The following is an 18,065-nucleotide window of genomic DNA, read 5'->3' on the forward strand; positions in this document are numbered from 1 at the left end:
TTTTTAAATTATTAAAATAAAATTTAAAAAGAGAGCCACCATGCCAATAAACAAATCCAGCAATGATAACAAGCACTAAAAAGTAAACTAAGATAAACATAAAAATGAGAAACAAATCAGTCATAGACAGCAAACCCAAGTCTGCAGTTGTTCTCAAAGTCCACCACCTCAATTTTGGGACTATTCATTGTCTATTCATGTATTCCACGGATTCAGGGTACATCAAGTTGATTGTGGGGATTTAATCTGCTGCTCCTGAGGCTGCTGGGAGAGATTTCCCTTTCTCTTATTTGTTTACACAGGTCCTGGGGTTCAGGTTTGGTTTTGGCCCCGCCTCTGCGTGTAGGTCACCCTCAGGAATCTGTTCCCACCCAGACAGGAGGGGGTTAAAGCAGCAGCTGATTAGGGTGCTCTTGCTCACTCAGGCTGGGGGGAGGGAGGGGTACGGTAGTCACAACTGGAATGCGGGGCAAGCCTGCAGTGGCAGAGGCCCAGGTAATGTTGCAGCAGCCTGAGGCACGCCATGTCTTCTCCTGGGGAAGTTGTCCCTGGATTGCGGGACCCTGGCAGTGGTGGGCTGCAAGGCTATGCAGGGTGGGGGGTGTGGATAGTGACCTGCGCTTGCACACAGGACCTGCACAAGCTGAGCAGCGTGGCCAAAAACAGTTAGAGAACATACTCAAAGTATAGGAATTAACAAAAGGATACAGTAGGAAAAAAATAAATAAAAATCAGGGACTTGAGGACTTCCCTGGTGGTGCAGTGGTTAGGAATCCACCTGCCAATGCAGGGGACAAGGGTTTGAGCCCTTGTCCAGGAAGATCCCACATGCCATGGAGCAACTAAGCCCGTGTGCCACAACTACTGAGCCTGCGCTCTAGAGCCCGCGCTGCAGCAGCAGCATTAGTGTTTGAAGCCCGTCCCTGGGGTCTGAGCTGATAGCAGCAGCTCATGCCTGTCTCTGGAGCTCGCTTAGGTGGTGCTCTGCCTTCTGTGGGCACACAGGGAAGGAATCCCTTCTCCTCACACACCCCGAAACAATGATCTCTTGCCTCTTCGGCAGGTCCTGACTTTTTTCTGGACTCCCTCCTGGCTAGCTGTGATGCACTAACCCTCTCAGGCGGTCTTCATGCAATCCAACCTCTGTCCTCTCCCTGGGATCTTACCTCAGAAGCCCAAGCCTCAGCTCCCAGCCCCGCCCGCCCCAGTGGGTGAGCTGACAAGCCTCTCAGGCTTGTGAGTGCCGGCCGGCACTGATCCTCTGTGCGGGAATCTCTCCGCTTTGCTCTCCGCACCCCTGTTGCTGCATTCTCCTCTGTGGCTCTGAAGCTTCCCCCCCACCCCCCGTCTCCACCAGTGAAGGGGCTTCCTAGTGTGTAGAACCCTTTCCTCCTTCACAGCTCCCTCCCACTGGTGCAGTTCCCGTCCCTATTCTTGTCTCTGGTTTTTCATTTTTCTTTTGCCCTACCCAGGTACGTGGGGAGTTTCTTGCCTTTTGGGAAGTGTGGGGTCTACTGCCAGCGTTCAGTAGGTGTTCTGTAGTTGTTGTTCCACATACAGATGTATTTTTGATATATTTGTGGGGAGGAAAGTGATATGCACGTCTTACTCCTCTGCCATCTTGAAGGTCCTCCCCTGCCACCACCACCCCCCCCGGCAGTTAATATTTTTAAAGGCTACCATTTTTAAACCAATTGGGTGGAAGGGAGAGTTGGGGAGAGTAGAAGCAGGAAAATCGGAAGCCGTTTCACTAGTCTAGTTGGGTAGTTGTAGTGAGATGTTGAGGACCGATAGTATGGCATTCAGGGAAAGGAGAATCAGGACAAATCCTAGATTTTTGGCGAGATCCAAAGAACCATTTACTGTGAGTGGAAGTCTGAGAGAGGAGTTAGTTTATAGGTGGAAATCACGAGTTATTCTTCATTTGCTCAGTTGGAAAAGCTAGTTTGTTAGAGTCCAGGAGAAGATGGCAAGTAGGCATTTGGCTAAATAAGTATGGATTTGGGGGTCAATATAGGAGGCAAGAAATTGAGTATCATATTACTTTGAAGAATTTCAGATATCAAATATTTGAACCAGTGTATGATGAAGTGAAAATTCAATTCCAGTTTTAGTTAATTTGCTTGTTTGTTGTTATGTGATGGAGTATTTATTAGAGAAAACATTATAGACCAATGATCGATAAAGTTGTTATAGAAAGGTACAGAATTTCAACAAAAACAGAAAAATTTAGGTGTGTGGGAAATGGGTGAATGTGTTCAAAAGGTACAAACTTCCAGTGATAAATAAGTCATGGGGATGTAATGTAGAGCCTGGTGTCTGTAGTTAACAGTACCGTATTTTATCAGTATATTTGCAAGTTGATAAGAGAGTAGATCTTAAAAATTCTCGTCATAAGAAAAAAAATTATAACTGTGAAATGATGGATATTAACTAAACTTATTGTGATCATCATTTCACTATATATGTATATCAAATCGTTATGTTGCATACCTTGAACTAACCCAATATTACATTTCATCTCAATAAAGCTGGGGGGAAAAGCCCCTAAAATTTATGCTATGTTTTAGCAAGTTATATTAGTCTAATATTTAAAATGATCAACTATAAAATGAAAAAGTGGCTGATAGACCTAGTCACCTTCTTAGCATGACCTAACTTCAATTAAACATATAACCTGTATAAAATGTATTAGTTTTATAGCATAGAGCACTTCTGGGTCAAGATCATATTGAAATATATTTATAATTTAACAGCTAATTATGCTAATTACAGTTGTGTATACCTTAGCCAACTTTGTTCAAAAATGAAAAGTATCTTACAAAAAGCAGTTTTTTGTGGGGTGTAGTTTGAGTGATGGGAGTCAGGATTGTTCAGTGTGTGTTAGAGGAAATGCATTATGAAGTACTGTTGCTCATTTATTTTAAATCCAATTCTAAGACAGAATACAGTGTAAATGTATAGAACAGTTGTGTTTTATTATTCAAGTTTTAAATATTAAATGAGAGCCAATCCTTAGTGAAATGACATAATCCAGAAAAACTGGCTTTTAAGATATTACTGTAAAATGAATGCTGTTTATACATGTCTCACATTAAGAAATAAGTAACAAATAACTAAATGAAATCAAAGCTTTATTATCACAGATAATTTCGTAGATTATATGAAAATATTTTGAAAGGAAGATGTTCAGATGATGATCAAACCTATAGCACACTATGATAATGCTGAGAGCACTTCGTTGGACTTCTAGGAACGTGTTTCCTTTCACACCCCTCCTCTCGATAAGTTTTAAATGACTAACAGTATAGAAAACGTTACGGCATTTCACACATATTCTTGGCTTTGTTAACTTCTGCTCTGACTGAACGTTTAAAACATCTTGTAGAATACTTGTTACTTCGAATTTTGGAATTCTCATAAACAAGTGTCCAGAAATCAACACAGAGTCAAGAAGAGTAGGGTTGAAAGGTCAGTTTTGAGTGAGTCATTTTTCCCCTCCATGTGAAAGAAACTTTCTCATTGGCTAGTGTTCAATAAAAGCCTGACTATAAGTAAAAATTGACCTCCACAGTAGTGGCCTTGGGAAACTGCATGTTAAGCACAACATTTCTGATATTTTATAGTAGTGAGTAAATTATTAAAAAAATATTATGCCTCTTAATATAACTCCTCGTTAATCTGTGTATGAGAAAGGGTTGTGAATTTGGGAATCATGAGTGACTGGAAATAATCGTTAAAGCAAAACCAAATGAGTAAAAATGGATTCAATGGGGATCTTCAAAAATGGAGCTATCGGAAAAATCCAGAGGAAGTCTGAAGGGGATTGGAGTCTGAAGAGGCCAGTTGGGAAACATGCCCCTGAAGGCGGGGAGGATGGATGAGGAAAATGTCTGGATCAACCATGTTCTCCTTAGGAAGGAGAAAACATCTCACAAAGGCCTCTGGCTGTAAAACCACTGTCACTGCCCCAACGGTGGCACCTCCACTGTGGCCAAGGCTCCACCTTTCCTGACCCACGTAGGGCTCCCCAGCTGAACAGCTGTGCCTGGGAGTTTGTTGACACCCAGTTCAGCCTCCGGGAGACCAAGCATGTTCCTTAATTTATAACATTTTTTTTTTGAGCTGTTAATGACAAACTGGTTAATTACCCTGGATAATCAAGAGTTAACTCTACTTACTAAAGCAAAACTATAACACATTAAAAATATGTTTCTAACATGGTTGAAGCACAAATTTATACATTTAAGAGCCTCGCCTCCTTCATCTTTCAGCCATGATGTCACAAAACATAAAACTTAACAGTTTAAACATTTCTTAAATTCAGATGTTGACAAAGCACCTTTAATCCTGTGGAAAAATAGGCAATGGACATAAAGGGAAAAATGACAAAAAGTGACAATAAGGTACTCTGAGATATAGGAAAGGATGCTTAACTTCATCCATAATAAGAAAATTAATTTGTATTCCCACAATCAGATCTGCAAAAATCCTAAATTTTAATAACATACTGTTCTCTTAGGTGATGTGCAACAGTCACTCTCACATATAGTAGTAGAATATTAAACTGATATAATTCCTATGGAGGCACATTGGCAGTATCTGTAAAAAATTATGAACTCATGTTTCTTTAGGCCCAGTAATTCCACTCTAAAAATGTATATTACAGATATATTTTCACATATGTGAATTGGCATATATTCATGTATACACATTGTTAGCACTGTTTTTTAAACCATTTTTTAAAATTGAAGTGTAGTTAATTTACAGTGTTGCATTAGTTTCAGGTGTACAGCAAAGCGATTCAGTTATACATTTATATATATATTCTTTTTCATATTCTTTTCTATTATAGGTTATTACAAGATATTGCATATAGTTCCCTGTGCTATATAGTAGGTCCTTGTTGTTTATGTTTTATATATAGTAGCTTGTATCTGCTAATCCCAAGTTCCTAATTTATCCCTCCTCCACCCACTTTCCCCTTTGGTAACATAAATTTGTTTTCTATGTCTGTGAGTCTTTCTCTTTTGTAAAGAAGTTCATTTTATCATTTATTTTAGATTCCACAGATAAGTGATATCATGTGTAGTGCTATTTTTAATAGCAAAAATTTATAAGAATTCAGTGCCTGCCAATAGCTGATTCATAAAGTGGGATATCATGCAAACTGCATCCTCTCTGAGTTTTGGTACAGGAAGACTTTTAAAGTATATAAAGTGAAGAAAAGCAAAGTAAACAACAGAGCTTATATTATGATTCTTTTTATATACCAAAAGTTAGGAAATTATTAAAGACCTATATACTTACCTTATTTGTTGTGTAGGTGTAAGAAACTGTGGAGGAATACCCAAGAAAGTAGACAGGGTTTGACCCTTCAGGGTGAAGGAGTGAGAACTCTACAGGGAGAGTGAGGCCAGATGGAAGGGAATCTATCATTGTAAATCTTTATATTCTTTCTGGTTCTGAACCATAAAAAATATTTTCTTAAAAAAAGAAAAAAGGTAAACCGGCCTGATTTTCTCCGGTATGTAAGCCTGAAAAAACTTACCTAAAATTGATGTACAGAAATAACATGAAGAATGCCAAAATCTGATTTGTGTTATTTTTACATAATTACATTGATTTTTAGTATCCCTCTGAAACCCCAGATCTAGTACCTAATGCAGATTATCTCAGTATGCATTGAATGTTTCATCAAAATGAATTACAATCTGTTACCCCAATCCTAAACAGCTTAAATTTTAAGAAAGACTTTTACTGTATTGTGTAAAATTTGATGGCTAGCTTTCTTCCACTTAATCTTTCAGGGCTCTGCCGTCACAGTGCACCATGCTTTACTACTATCATTCTCCTCACCTGCTTATAGTATATATATATATTTTTTTTTCCCCATACCTTTTATTCAACTTTTGCCCCCTGCTGGCAATTATGCACATCAAAACCAATTGGTATTTTAAAAATAAATCCAGTCATGTACTTGCTCTTAAAACCTTTGAGGGCCTTTCCATTATATTTAGAATAACATGTCCTAGTTTACAAGGCCCCAAAGGAATGTTGAATGAAGGACACAGGGTGGTCCCAGGTCAGGGTCCCTCTGACCTGCAGGCTCAGCTTCGGAAGCTGTTCACTTAGGACTTGCTCCTTTGTCCTCCACTGGAATAAAATGTAATTAAATATTTAGGAGGCAATCAAAAATTGTTAAATCATTGACTTTTATGGAGTAGCACTTTATATTCTATGATTTTGTTCAGTTCAATGATTTAAGTATGTGCACTCACACACATACAGTACATGCATAGACAGTACATGCATAGACAGTGATTCTGTGTAACCTTTGTCCCATGGTGCCCTTGTGTTCGTTCAGAGACCTGTAAGGCAGAATATCGTGTGTAACACTGAATAATGCTAATTTATATAAGATAGGAACATAAGGAATATTAAAATTCTGACACTATTATTTTCCTTGACCAAGGAAGTAAAAGGCTGTTTAATGCCTAGGCTATTCATGTGTACTTTTGAACTTTTTCTGCTTTTGTTGGAAGCAGTTTATGATTAAAAGTTGGAACACCACAATGCCTGTTGTGGACCTTTGACTTGTAAGAAAGATAGAAATCTAAAAGTTCAGAAAGTGCCTGAAAGGCTGGCCACAGTCCATTGCTGGAAAGACCAATTAGGAAGCCCTGTTTACACTTAAAAAAAAGTTAATTGCTTATTTCTTTACCACTCTGTTTCAACGTTATTACAAGCCATTAGTGAGTATTGATCAGGTCTGTCAAAATCATCAAAGCATGTAGTAAGAAACCTTTTCCTTTGGAATTGTTAAGAAGTTGAAGAAATTTCTAACCTTTATTGCTACATTTCATTTTCTTTCATAATGCTGACTTTGTGTGTGATTCAATATTTTATTGTTGAATTAACTTTAAGACATTGAATAAAAGAATTGATTTGGAAAATAATAAAAAGTTTAAAGTCCTGGGTCTCAGGAAGTCACTACTTTGCAGGTGACTGGTAGACGTATGCATTCAAAAAAGGAAACACCCATCCCTAGGAGATCTATTTTTTGTTTGAGAACTTAAAAATATGTACTCTGTCCTCCCCCATCTTGTACATGGATGTGTGGAATTTAATTATATTTTGACAAAGTGAGGAGAACTGTCTCTATAATATATTGATGTCAGTGAGTTTCAAAACTATTTCCCTTGCAGTTTTAAAAGAAAGACCATGAGAGGAAATGACTAAATCCTCTGAGTATGCCTTCATTGACAGCTGATAATTAGCAGGCAGCTTAGCAATAATAATTAGTTCCCCCTTGAGAAAATTTCCGGATGAACCCTGAGTTGGTGCATCCCAGTTTAGTCTTGTTTCTTTGTCCACTGCCTCCCCCAAGTAATTCGTGTTGTTTTTAGAGTAGGAAGAACTCAAGATGAGCTTCCTCCGGTTTATGTAGTCAGCACTGTCCATTATTTGCACTGTGTTTTCTGGAGATTACCTGAGATTAGAGTTTCTTTGTTCCCTCTTCCTGTATGTTTTCTGATTCTTTCATCTAAGCAGCTTGCAGCAGTGCAGAGGGATAAATAGGTCAGCCATTGCTTGGTAAATACACCAAGTCCACGGACTATAATTTGGTGCTAAGACCACTATTATGACTTAAAATGCTGGCTCTAAAAGTAAAATGAGGAAATACTCTTAAAGAAGGAGGGAAGCTTCCTGCTTGAGGTTTTTGTTTTGTTTTGTTTTGTTTGCCTAAGTATATACCAAAAAATGTTTCAAATCATTTTGAAACTCTATCACAAGTTATCTACAAACATTTCAGTTTTCTTAAAGTAAGATGTATAAAACTGAAAATGTCACCAATTAATAAAGCAACATGAACACGTCCGTAGTCATTTGAGACAGCTTTTTAAATACATACGAAAGGTAATTAAAATTGATATTAACCTAAATTTTCCTTTTGATGTTCTTGCTGTTGACTTATTTTGAATTATATCAATCACAGCTATTGAATATTGGGAAGACCTTCCGTTTTACTTTATTATTAATATCAAGCTCTGCAAAAATGTATTCAAGTTCAGAAACATCATAATCCCTTAATAGACTAGACTTAGTTGCTTTTATAGGGAGTTTTCTATATAAGGTTATGGAGTCACTGTTTATAAGGAGCAAGCTTTTAACAAGTCAAACAATCTTGATGCTCTTCATCTCTGGGGACCAGAACTGGGGATGACTAAGCTCTGTGAGTATACAGTGGTGATAAACACCCCATCTCACATGGATCATTAATAGCAAAGCTCTCCAGTCAACCTCTTATTCAAATTTTGGCACCAACAATGACCAAATAACCTTAGCTGTGCACTGAATCTCTTAAAAGCTCTCTTTTTGCAATTAGAAAACGGAGGTAGTTGTAGGTCTTACCTCGTGGAAGTGCCCATGATTAAAGGAGATGTTTAGCCAAATATCTGGGCAACCCTGATCTAGTCAAGTTGAGACCTAAAATTGATCATCACATCAGGCAGTACTCTTAAGCAATTGATATAGTTTTTCTCCTGTATTATAGTGACTTTTAATTTGAATTTTAAGAAGCCTGGGGTCAATTTTGATACTCACTTTAACAGTGTATAGGATATTAGAGAATAACTTTCACTTAATAGCATTTATTCGAGCGTTCCCATCTTATTTTCTTCGTTTTTTATTTCCCTTCATTTTAGCACCCCTAGCAGTATATTTGTTTGTTCAACTGAATATATTTGTATGAGTCATCTCAGATCCTTTTTGGAAAGATGCAAGTTAAATAATCAAATAAATAAAAGTAGAAAATTAGAGTTAGTAATAAAGCATAAATACGCACAACCTTTAAAAAATGTTCCTCTGTGTCCATTATTCCAGATATATGTCTAAAACACAAATATTTACGCATAATGGGTACTTTTAACCTTTCCTGACTTAAAGTCGAGGATGTTGGAGAATCACAGACAGTGGTTAGTACCTTGATTCTGAAATTTCCACGGAAGAGCCTGAACTTCTTAGGAATCAGTCATTGGCATTATTCTGTTGGGTGGTGATGGTCAAAGTGGAGAGTTGCAGAAACATTCAGTGCACAGCTCTCATATTGGGAACATGTTTAAAGAAAACTGCAGTCTGTTTATTGGATCTTATATTTAAAAAAAATAAGTTAGGAATTATCCCAGGAAGTGTCTTCATAAGTGAAATGAAATTTCTTAACTTACTACCTAAGACATGTACATGATATTCAATTTTATGTATCCAAACATACCTCGGCAGCACCTTCCTCTGAGGTGATATGAATGAATCAAAATAAATTAGCTCCAAAATTCCTGATAACCTAAAGTATTCCCTGACCCTGTAATCATTTAAATATATGAAAAGTAATAAATGAATATTTAAACTACTTCCTTTCAGGCAAGCTTAAATAAGGGTCGTGGGATATGTAGACTTGTTCATTGATTACTCCCTCCATTTGTTAAGATTCCAAAAAAATATAGATGCAGCACTGTACTTTGAAAGGCCGTAAAATATCTGTGGTTGGGTTTATGTTTTTTCAGCAATGTTTTATCACCTCCATTTCAAAAATGCAATTTAGTCAAAGAATTAATAATTTTGAGTGTACAAGGGTGATTAACATGTGAGGAAACCAATCTAAAGAGGTTAAGTGGTTGTTCATAGTTACTCAGGTAATTAATGGCGAAGCCAAGACCAGAACCTGGCTCTTCAGATTCTCAGCCTACAGGACTTTCATTATGGCATATACATCTGTTGTACTTTAATTCTCATTTTTGTTTTTTTTTTTGTAATTTGAGTGATTTTTCATTGTAATAGTATATAGCTGTAGGATGATCATTTATTCTCTGGGCACCTGAGTTTCTTCATAAGTAAAATAAAGGACAGTGGTAATTCAGACGGTTACACTGTGGTTGTTTACTGTGGTGAAAAAAAATTGATACATGTAAAGGCTGTAAGAAATGAACAGTTAAAAAATTTGCATTTGTTGAAATTTTTCCCTTTGCATTTTCCAGTCTACATCTCCACAGGAACATGAGTTCATCTTTGTGGTCTCGTGGGATCGACTTCGTCATAGCGATGGGAAGATGGGTCAGAATAAAATTTGATTAGAAGAAAATAAGACTGATGGGCCAGTAGTTAGTCTCTATTACTGACAAAGAAACAGGAGCGATGACCTTTACACTCTTAAAATTATAGTAAGCATAGTATGCATTGCAGGAGTTGACAAGTCATAAAAACAAGTAGAAGTTTTGATGTCTGTATCTCTATTTATATACAGAGGTAGTGAAGTCCTAATGACTCATTGGGAAAAAGCAAGGTCATTCCATCCCTAGATGGAATTCATTTATGGAGTGCCTCCTTTACTGGTTGAGCTGCCTCTCTTTCCAATTCATACTTTTAAAAATTGGCACTGACTACTCCACTGTGGCAGCACTTTAGGGTAGCGCCCTCATGTTTCATTCCTTTCCTGGCTTTCTCTCATTTTCCAGCCAACTTATTCTTCTAAGCTTTGTACAGTACTGTGTTTGGTAAGTCTGTAGTTTAGAGACCTGCTAATTCTAGCTAGTGTATAACCATTCTTTGAACAGTTGAATCTTTTCAGTTAATGATTTCACCATGCATAAAGCTTGAGGAATTATAGCAACATACTAGAATAACTGGGGAGCCTTTTCTGGAAAATACTCCACTTAGCAGCCCTGTTGTAAAACCATAAGTGAATACATGTGAAGACAAAGTGCAATGGCAGTGGAGAGCTCTGATTTATATTTTTGTTACAGTATTGAATCCCTAAAATACACATCTCTGTTTGTGAATGCCTATTTAGGAAGGAAAACAGTGTGATTCTACCTTGACAAAATTACTGAGTGGGAAAAATTTGTCTTCCAGGATTCAAGAACGCCTAATCTCTCAAATTCCTATTTTCATCTTCCCTAAATAAAGCACCTTATTATTATTTCCATCTGTCCCTCAAAACTTTAAGTTCTTTGTTTAGGTGAATGGTCAAATGATTCAGTATCACAAGTTTTACCTTTATAAATGATAATTTGATGTTAGCAAAATTGGTTGTTTTAACTAAAGGTTTAAATTTAGCCCCATTCCACAAAACTTTGGACATCAACAGTTTCAGAGTAGACAAATAGAAGTTAATACATTCATAAAGAGGGGAAAAGATACTTCATTTCTCTTTTCTCAGAAATAGGCAGTGTAAGAGTGGACAAAGTGCTATCGATTTTCATATTTCATACTGCTGTCTGGGTTTGAGTGTTCTGGTTACCAGTATTTCACCTTCTTTGTCAGATGCATTAGGAGCTGACCTTTGGGAAATGAAGTTATCTTCTAACTTGTCAATATTTCCAAGGAGCCTCTTTAAGAAATCTTCAACATGCAGGGTTTCGTATTCTCTCTCATCCTCAAAGGCTCTCACATTATCATTTACCAACCTTAAGTAGTGAACTGCCATATGCAATTAAATAGCTTCAACAAACAAACAAATACACACATATGAGAGGTTTGCCAGATTCTGGCTTTCTAAAATTAAATGTATGTTAACTAAAACAAATAATTTGTAATTTCTAAAGTAGGGGTGAATGCATAAACACCAGCCCAAATCACAGTGGTAGAAAGTAGATCCCCATCAGTTTTAAAAGTCATTCCCACTGTACTGAATACTACCACATTAACAACACTGATAGTTTCCATTCTTGGACAATTTGATTTTGGACATGACTTTCAAAACCAGTTTCAAGTGGAAACATTTTTTCTGAGTTGTTGTTCATCTGGAATTAACTGGACTTGCTTTGGGAATATTTATTGTAGAATTGGGATTTTTGTTATACATAGAAAAGTAAATATAAAAGTCATAATGGAATGACTTTTCCGTGTAGCACTTTACATTAAAGTTTGTGAAAAATAATTCTTTCTGTATTTAAAAACGTAGGATATTTACCTTACCTATTAAGTTGAATCAAAGCTTTTCAATTAATAAACTTATAAAAGATGTTAATTTGTGCATATCACAACTTATTTCCATTGTACTTTTTTTACACACTGAACAAATATTTAAAATTTTTTTCCAGTGTTATTGAATTATAGTTGATGTATAATGTTGTATTAGTGTAAGGTTACAACATATTGATTTGATATATGTACATATCAAGAAATGCTTACCACAGTAAGTTTAGTTAATATCCATCACCTGACATAGTTAGAATATTTTTCTGTTGATTCGAACTTTTAAGATGTACTATCTTAGCAATTTTCAAATACACAATTAAGTATTGTTGATGCACTATATATTTTTAATCTTTTTGAGTAATAAATTTTAAAGACTTTGTATTTATGATAAAATGAATGTTAATTGCACAGTATTAATAGGTATGAAAATAGAGCCATGAGAAGAGTGTTATAAAGGTATTTATATTTTCTCTTGTGTTTAGTGTACATTTTGTTTTGTTTTTCAGAGCTCTTGGATCTAAACAGAACGTCAGTCTTCCATAGCCCTTTTGGATTTCTTGATCTCCAGACAATGCTGCTGGATGAATATCAAGAGAGACTCTTCGTGGGAGGCAAGGATCTTGTGTATTCCCTCAGCTTAGAACACATCGGCAGTGACTATAGAGAGGTATGGAAACAGCAAACTATATTTCAGGAGAGAAAGAAAAGGAGTCAGGGAGATAGCTTCTTGCGTGGGTTTTACTTGGACTAGATTTTTCACTGTCTTGGCCATTTCACATTCTGAGTGATAATATTATTGAAATAAAATATTCATTAAAATCATTTTGAGAAAAAATTACAGATGATGGAGAATGAACTTTTCTAGCACAGTACAGATCTCTGTGTCCCCAGAAGACTTGTGATTGGCGCACTCGACGTTTCTCTTGCCTGATGGCCCTTGTCACCACACCCACTGTCCTGACATCTGGGTTTGGAATATGCTGATTTAAAGTACCTTTAGGCCTTATTACTCCAGAAATCCCATCCTGAAGAAATACGGATGTGTGAACTCAGTATAGCTAACTCATGTATTTCTGTTGGTAAGATCACTAATTCAGGTGGATCCTTTTTAAACCTGAAGGATTAAAGTATTAAAACAGGCGAGCACCCAACTTTTCTGAGAAAGATTAACTGTAAGAAGAAAAATGGTTCTTATAATCTATGCTTATAGAGTTGAATTGAGGTAATATGTTTCCAGAAATATTGATATATCAACCTTATATAAAACATGCAGAAATATTTATAGACCATAGGATATCTTTGGCATAAATGTATTACGTAATACATTTTCTTTATAATTTACTTATTTATTTTTATGTTTGTCGAAATGTATGATGTCCATATTTTTTAAAGGCATTTTTAAAAAAATGTATCATGAAAAGCAGCATACCTTCATCCCTGACAGTTCCTCATCTCTAGAGGAAATCATGTAAAACTCTCATTTCTTCTGGTTCTTACCTCCATATGTCTAAATAACATTTGTGTACTGTTCTTGCTTGGTATTGTTAATTTTAGATAATATCTGTTGACTTTCTGTAAAGGAAGATGAGGATTTTAGCTTTCTTTTCTTGCAGTACCGTAGCTAAAATATCTGCACTATTTCACCAGCAACCCCTACTCATCTGCCTGGTCATCTTCCCAATAGAGCTGTACCACAACTTTTAGCTAAGTAATAACTGTTTACATTATTATAATTGGGAAAATGGATCACACTTCTTCCCGCCACCCCAGATGAAATATTTCCTCTTTGTTTCATTTGCTTAGATTACTTTTACTCATTTTTCACCAAACTTTCTACCAGAGTTCTTATACTCCTCTTAATATTGTAAACCGTATGGCTTTCCAAATCAGTTTTTGGTTTTTAAATGAGATGCGTCCAGCATCATGCTGGAGCATCCCCTCAACCTCCCACTTGTGTGATATTCTTTCGTAGTTTAGTCTGACATTTTACTGAAACACACTTTCAATTAGCTTGCTGAAGGAAGATCCAAAGTAAACTTTTGAGGTATTTTTAATGTTTAAAAATAATATTTTTCAGACTCCACACAGAATTGGTAGATGCATGTAAAATTCTAGACTGAAAATCATTTGCTCTAGAATTTTGAGGATAGTGTTCCATTGTTTTCAGACTTCGAGTATAGCTGCAGAGAAGTGCAATAATTTCAAAATTTTATTTATAAGCTGTTCTAATTTCAAAATTTTATTTATAAGCTGTTTCCTTTCTAATTTCAAAATTTTATTTATAAGCTGTTTCATGCCACTGTGTTCCCCTAATCCTGTCCTCATGCCCTTCTATGTTTTAACATTTTCTCAAATTTTCTTTAAGGTTTGATCTGTTTTTCATTCACTGTGTTGAGACACAGAGGGCCTTCTGCAGGGGAAAGCCTTGGCCTTCAGCTCTGGAAAATGTTATTATTTCTTTGATGTTTTCCCTTCTTTTCCATTTTCCTCCTGACTCTCTTTCTGGGACTTCTATAAGGCAGAGTTTTGTTCTCAATTGTCTGGCCTGCTGTTTATTATACAGACATTGAACGATTTCTCCTGATTTCACCCACACCCACCCCTTTTCCCATTTTCAGAAGAGCCCTAGACTTCTAATTCCTGAGAATTTTTCAAGTTCTTTTTCATGAATCAGCTTGTTTATTGGCTCCCTTCACCTTGCAGGCATTTAGATTTCAGCTTTTCTCATGTGGAAAGCCAGTCAACACCTGTCCATATGTTGTAGAACTTCCAAAATGTTGCTCATATTTCTTTGGCATCTCCACTCAAGTTCTATTTGTCCTTTTTGCATTATGTCCTTTGGCTACTATTTTAGTTGCAGGATGAAGTGGAGACACATAATGTGTTAAACTCTTTCCTTTTTTTTTCTATCACCCTTAATTTTATTTTCTCTGCAGTTCTCAAAAGAGATGATTGCTCTCTCTCTCAATGTCTATCTAAAATATATATTATAAAATTGTATATTTATATATATAAAACATAAATATGCAATATTTGTATTATACACACACATCATTTTTGGGGATTTTTTAATTGAAGTATTGTTGATTTCCAATGTTTCAGATGTACAGCAAAGTGATTCAGTTATGTATATATGTGTATACATATATTCTTTTTCAGATTCTTTTCCATTATAGGTTATTACAAGATACTGAATATAGTTCCCTCTGCTATACAGTAGGACTTTGTTGTTTGTCAACTTAATATATAGTAGTTTATATCTGCTAATCCCAAACTCCTAATTTATCTCTCCCCCCACTGCCTGTCCCCTCTGGTAACCATAAGTTTGTTTTCTATGTCTGTGAGTCTATTTCTGTTTTGTAAATAAGTTTATTTGTGTCATATTTTAGTTTCCACATATAAGCGATATCATATGCTATTTGTCTTTCTCTGTCTGACTTCACTTAGTATAATAATCTCTAGGTCCATCCATGTTGCTACAAATGACATTATTTCATGAGTAATATTCCATTGTATATATATACTACATCTTCTTTATCCATTCATCTGTTGATAGACATTTAGGTTGTTTCCATGTCTTGGCTATTGTAAATAGTGCTGATGTGAACATTGGGGGGCATATATCTTTTCGAATTGGAGTTTTCGTCTTTTCCAGGTATACACACATAAATCTTTAAGACCATCAAGGACCTCCTTCTTCCAGACAAATTCAATGGATTTTCCTCTCCCTTTTTTGGATGGTCATTTTCCTCCTAACTGTGGTGTTCACCACGTGGCCCCCTTCTTTTTCTCTCGGGTAGATCATCTGCACACTCCAGTTCTTTGAAGGAATAGCTAAGCTAGGGGTGGTTAGAATGGGGGCCATGGAATAATCTCTGTTATGGGATGATTTCCTCCCCCCCCCAGCCCCTAATTCATATGTTGAAGCCCTAACTCCCAGTCCTGAGAATGTGACTTTAAAGATGTGATTAAGTTAAAATGAGGCAATTAGGGTGGGCCTAATCCAGTCTGACTGGTGTTCTTATAAAAAGAGGAAATTTGGATACATGAAAGAGACATCAGGGATATGTGCCCATAGAGGGAAGGCCATGTGCGGACACAGTGAGAAGGCAGCCATCTGCAGGCCAAGGAGAGGCCTCAGAAGAAACCAGAGGTGCCAACACCTTGAACTTGGACTTCTAGCCTCCAGAACTATGAGAAAAGAAATTTCTGTTATTTAAGCCACCCAGTCTGTAACATCTTGTTATAGCAGCCATAGCAAACTAATAAAATCTCCCTATTAACATTATAAGTATGTGAATATGGAAAGATCCTTCAAGGGATCCGACACCCAGAAGATTAAGAATCTTTGCATTAAGGAAGTAGTTCTTAAATTGCTGTCCTTCGATCTGGATCCTGTAACTCTCATGGAGCGGGTCCCTGAAATCCACATTTATGACACGCTTTCTAGATGACTTTTATGTACACAAAATCTCATAACAGTTTTCCTGAGCCCTCATTTCCTATGTGGAACTAAGGCCAGGAGTTAGCAGCTTCCCACTTTAATGTGATTCTGCTTTAGAGTAGGGGAAATTGAATAACCTACTTATCCTTGATTGTTTTGGCCTAATTGTACCCTGAGGCCTTTAATGCTAGAAAGACTGCTGTAATGGAGGAAATGACCTGTGAAGACTATATAAGGATAAGAAAGCTGGAGAGTGATGAGTATTTATGAACTGCATCTTAGGGAGCTAAATAGAATAGTAGCTGGCTGTTGAAGCTTCAGGGTTCCATCCAGCAAGGATGTCAAGGAAAGTAGCTATACAAATTATTAAATTGAATAACTTTGCTGCATTCAAGGGTAAATCCTTGTTTTGTGGGGCCTGAAGTATATACAGTTTGCTGGGCCACTTCAGGAAATATAATTCAAACTTAAATTTCAAAATTGCTAACGCCCCTCCCAGGGCCACAGAAGGGCTGGGTACTCGTGAGGAATTCTGAGAGGTAAGCTACATTAACTCTGAGGTGACTTCACCCCACCTGCATTTGTTATTTTGTACTTTTCTTGCCTATTTCCACAGAATGATTAGCAATAAAACTCCACATAGACGTTCTGCATTTATTTTCAGTAACAGCAGAGTTAGACAAGGTCTACTTCATAGACAGTCTGTTTAAAAAAAGTAGACTTAAGAATGAGAGGGCTCCCCTGGTGGCACAGTGGTTGAGAGTCGGCCTGCTGATGCAGGGGATACGGGTTCGTGCCCCCGTCCGGGAAGATCCCGCGTGGCGCAGAGTGGCTAGGCCCGTGAGCCATGGCCGCTGAACCTGCGCGTCCGGAGCCTGTGCTCCACAGCGGGGGAGGCCGCAGCAGTGGGAGGCCCGCGTAGCGGGGGGGGGAAAAAAAAAAAGAATGAGAGTTGGTGCCTCAGTGCTGTCCAGGCTCTGCAGATGTGATGTTTCTGCTTCTTGGCCAAGTTCTCCTCCTGTCTTTCCTGGACCTTACTCCTTCAATGATTTACCTGTTATTATATCTTTAATCTCTCCTGCTTTATCTTTGGGTTTCTTAACCTCAATACTGTTAACATTTGGAATAAGTCTAGGTTGGAGCAGAGAGCGTCCTGTGCCATTGTAGGATGTTTAGCTGTATCCCTGGCTTCTATCCAATACACTCCAGTAGAATGCTGCCCCTGCGTCATGATAATCAAAAAGTCTCCAGACACTGTCAGATACCCCCCGGGAGGCAGAATTACCTCAGGTCAGACCACTGTGTCTAGCCCATCATTTTATAAGCAGGATACAGACCTCTCATTTAAAAAGTCCCACCATAAACATATATCTACTTGGTGCTACCACATCCCTGCTTCTTCCCCTGGGATCAGTCACCTTGGAAGAGTAGCCAAAGCCCATTTTCCCCACTTTCTCACTTTCCATTTATTTCTTAGTTTTTAATATCTTTTAAAATGTAATATGTGGGGCTTCCCTGGTGGCGCAGTGGTTGAGAGTCCGCCTGCCAATGCAGGGGACACGTGTTCATGCCCCGGTCTGGGAAGATCCCACATGCCGCGGAGTGTCTGGGCCCGTGAGCCATGGCCGCTGAGCCTGCGCGTCCG

General features: G+C 37.4%; 1 protein-coding gene across 1 annotated transcript in view; it reads left to right on the top strand.

The window, feature by feature from the left end:
- SEMA3E (semaphorin 3E) overlaps positions 1-18,065 on the top strand; it is a 260,267-nt gene that overhangs the window by 135,641 nt on the left and 106,561 nt on the right. The window contains exon 2 of the mRNA XM_027102736.1: positions 12,483-12,643. Coding sequence (XP_026958537.1) covers positions 12,483-12,643 — 161 coding nt within the window. The remainder of the gene's footprint in view (positions 1-12,482; positions 12,644-18,065) is intronic.

This window comes from Aethalodelphis obliquidens, unplaced genomic scaffold (assembly GCF_003676395.1).
Source record: "Aethalodelphis obliquidens isolate GAN/ISIS:26980383/991018 unplaced genomic scaffold, ASM367639v1 scaffold5, whole genome shotgun sequence".
NCBI lineage: Eukaryota > Metazoa > Chordata > Mammalia > Artiodactyla > Delphinidae > Aethalodelphis > Aethalodelphis obliquidens.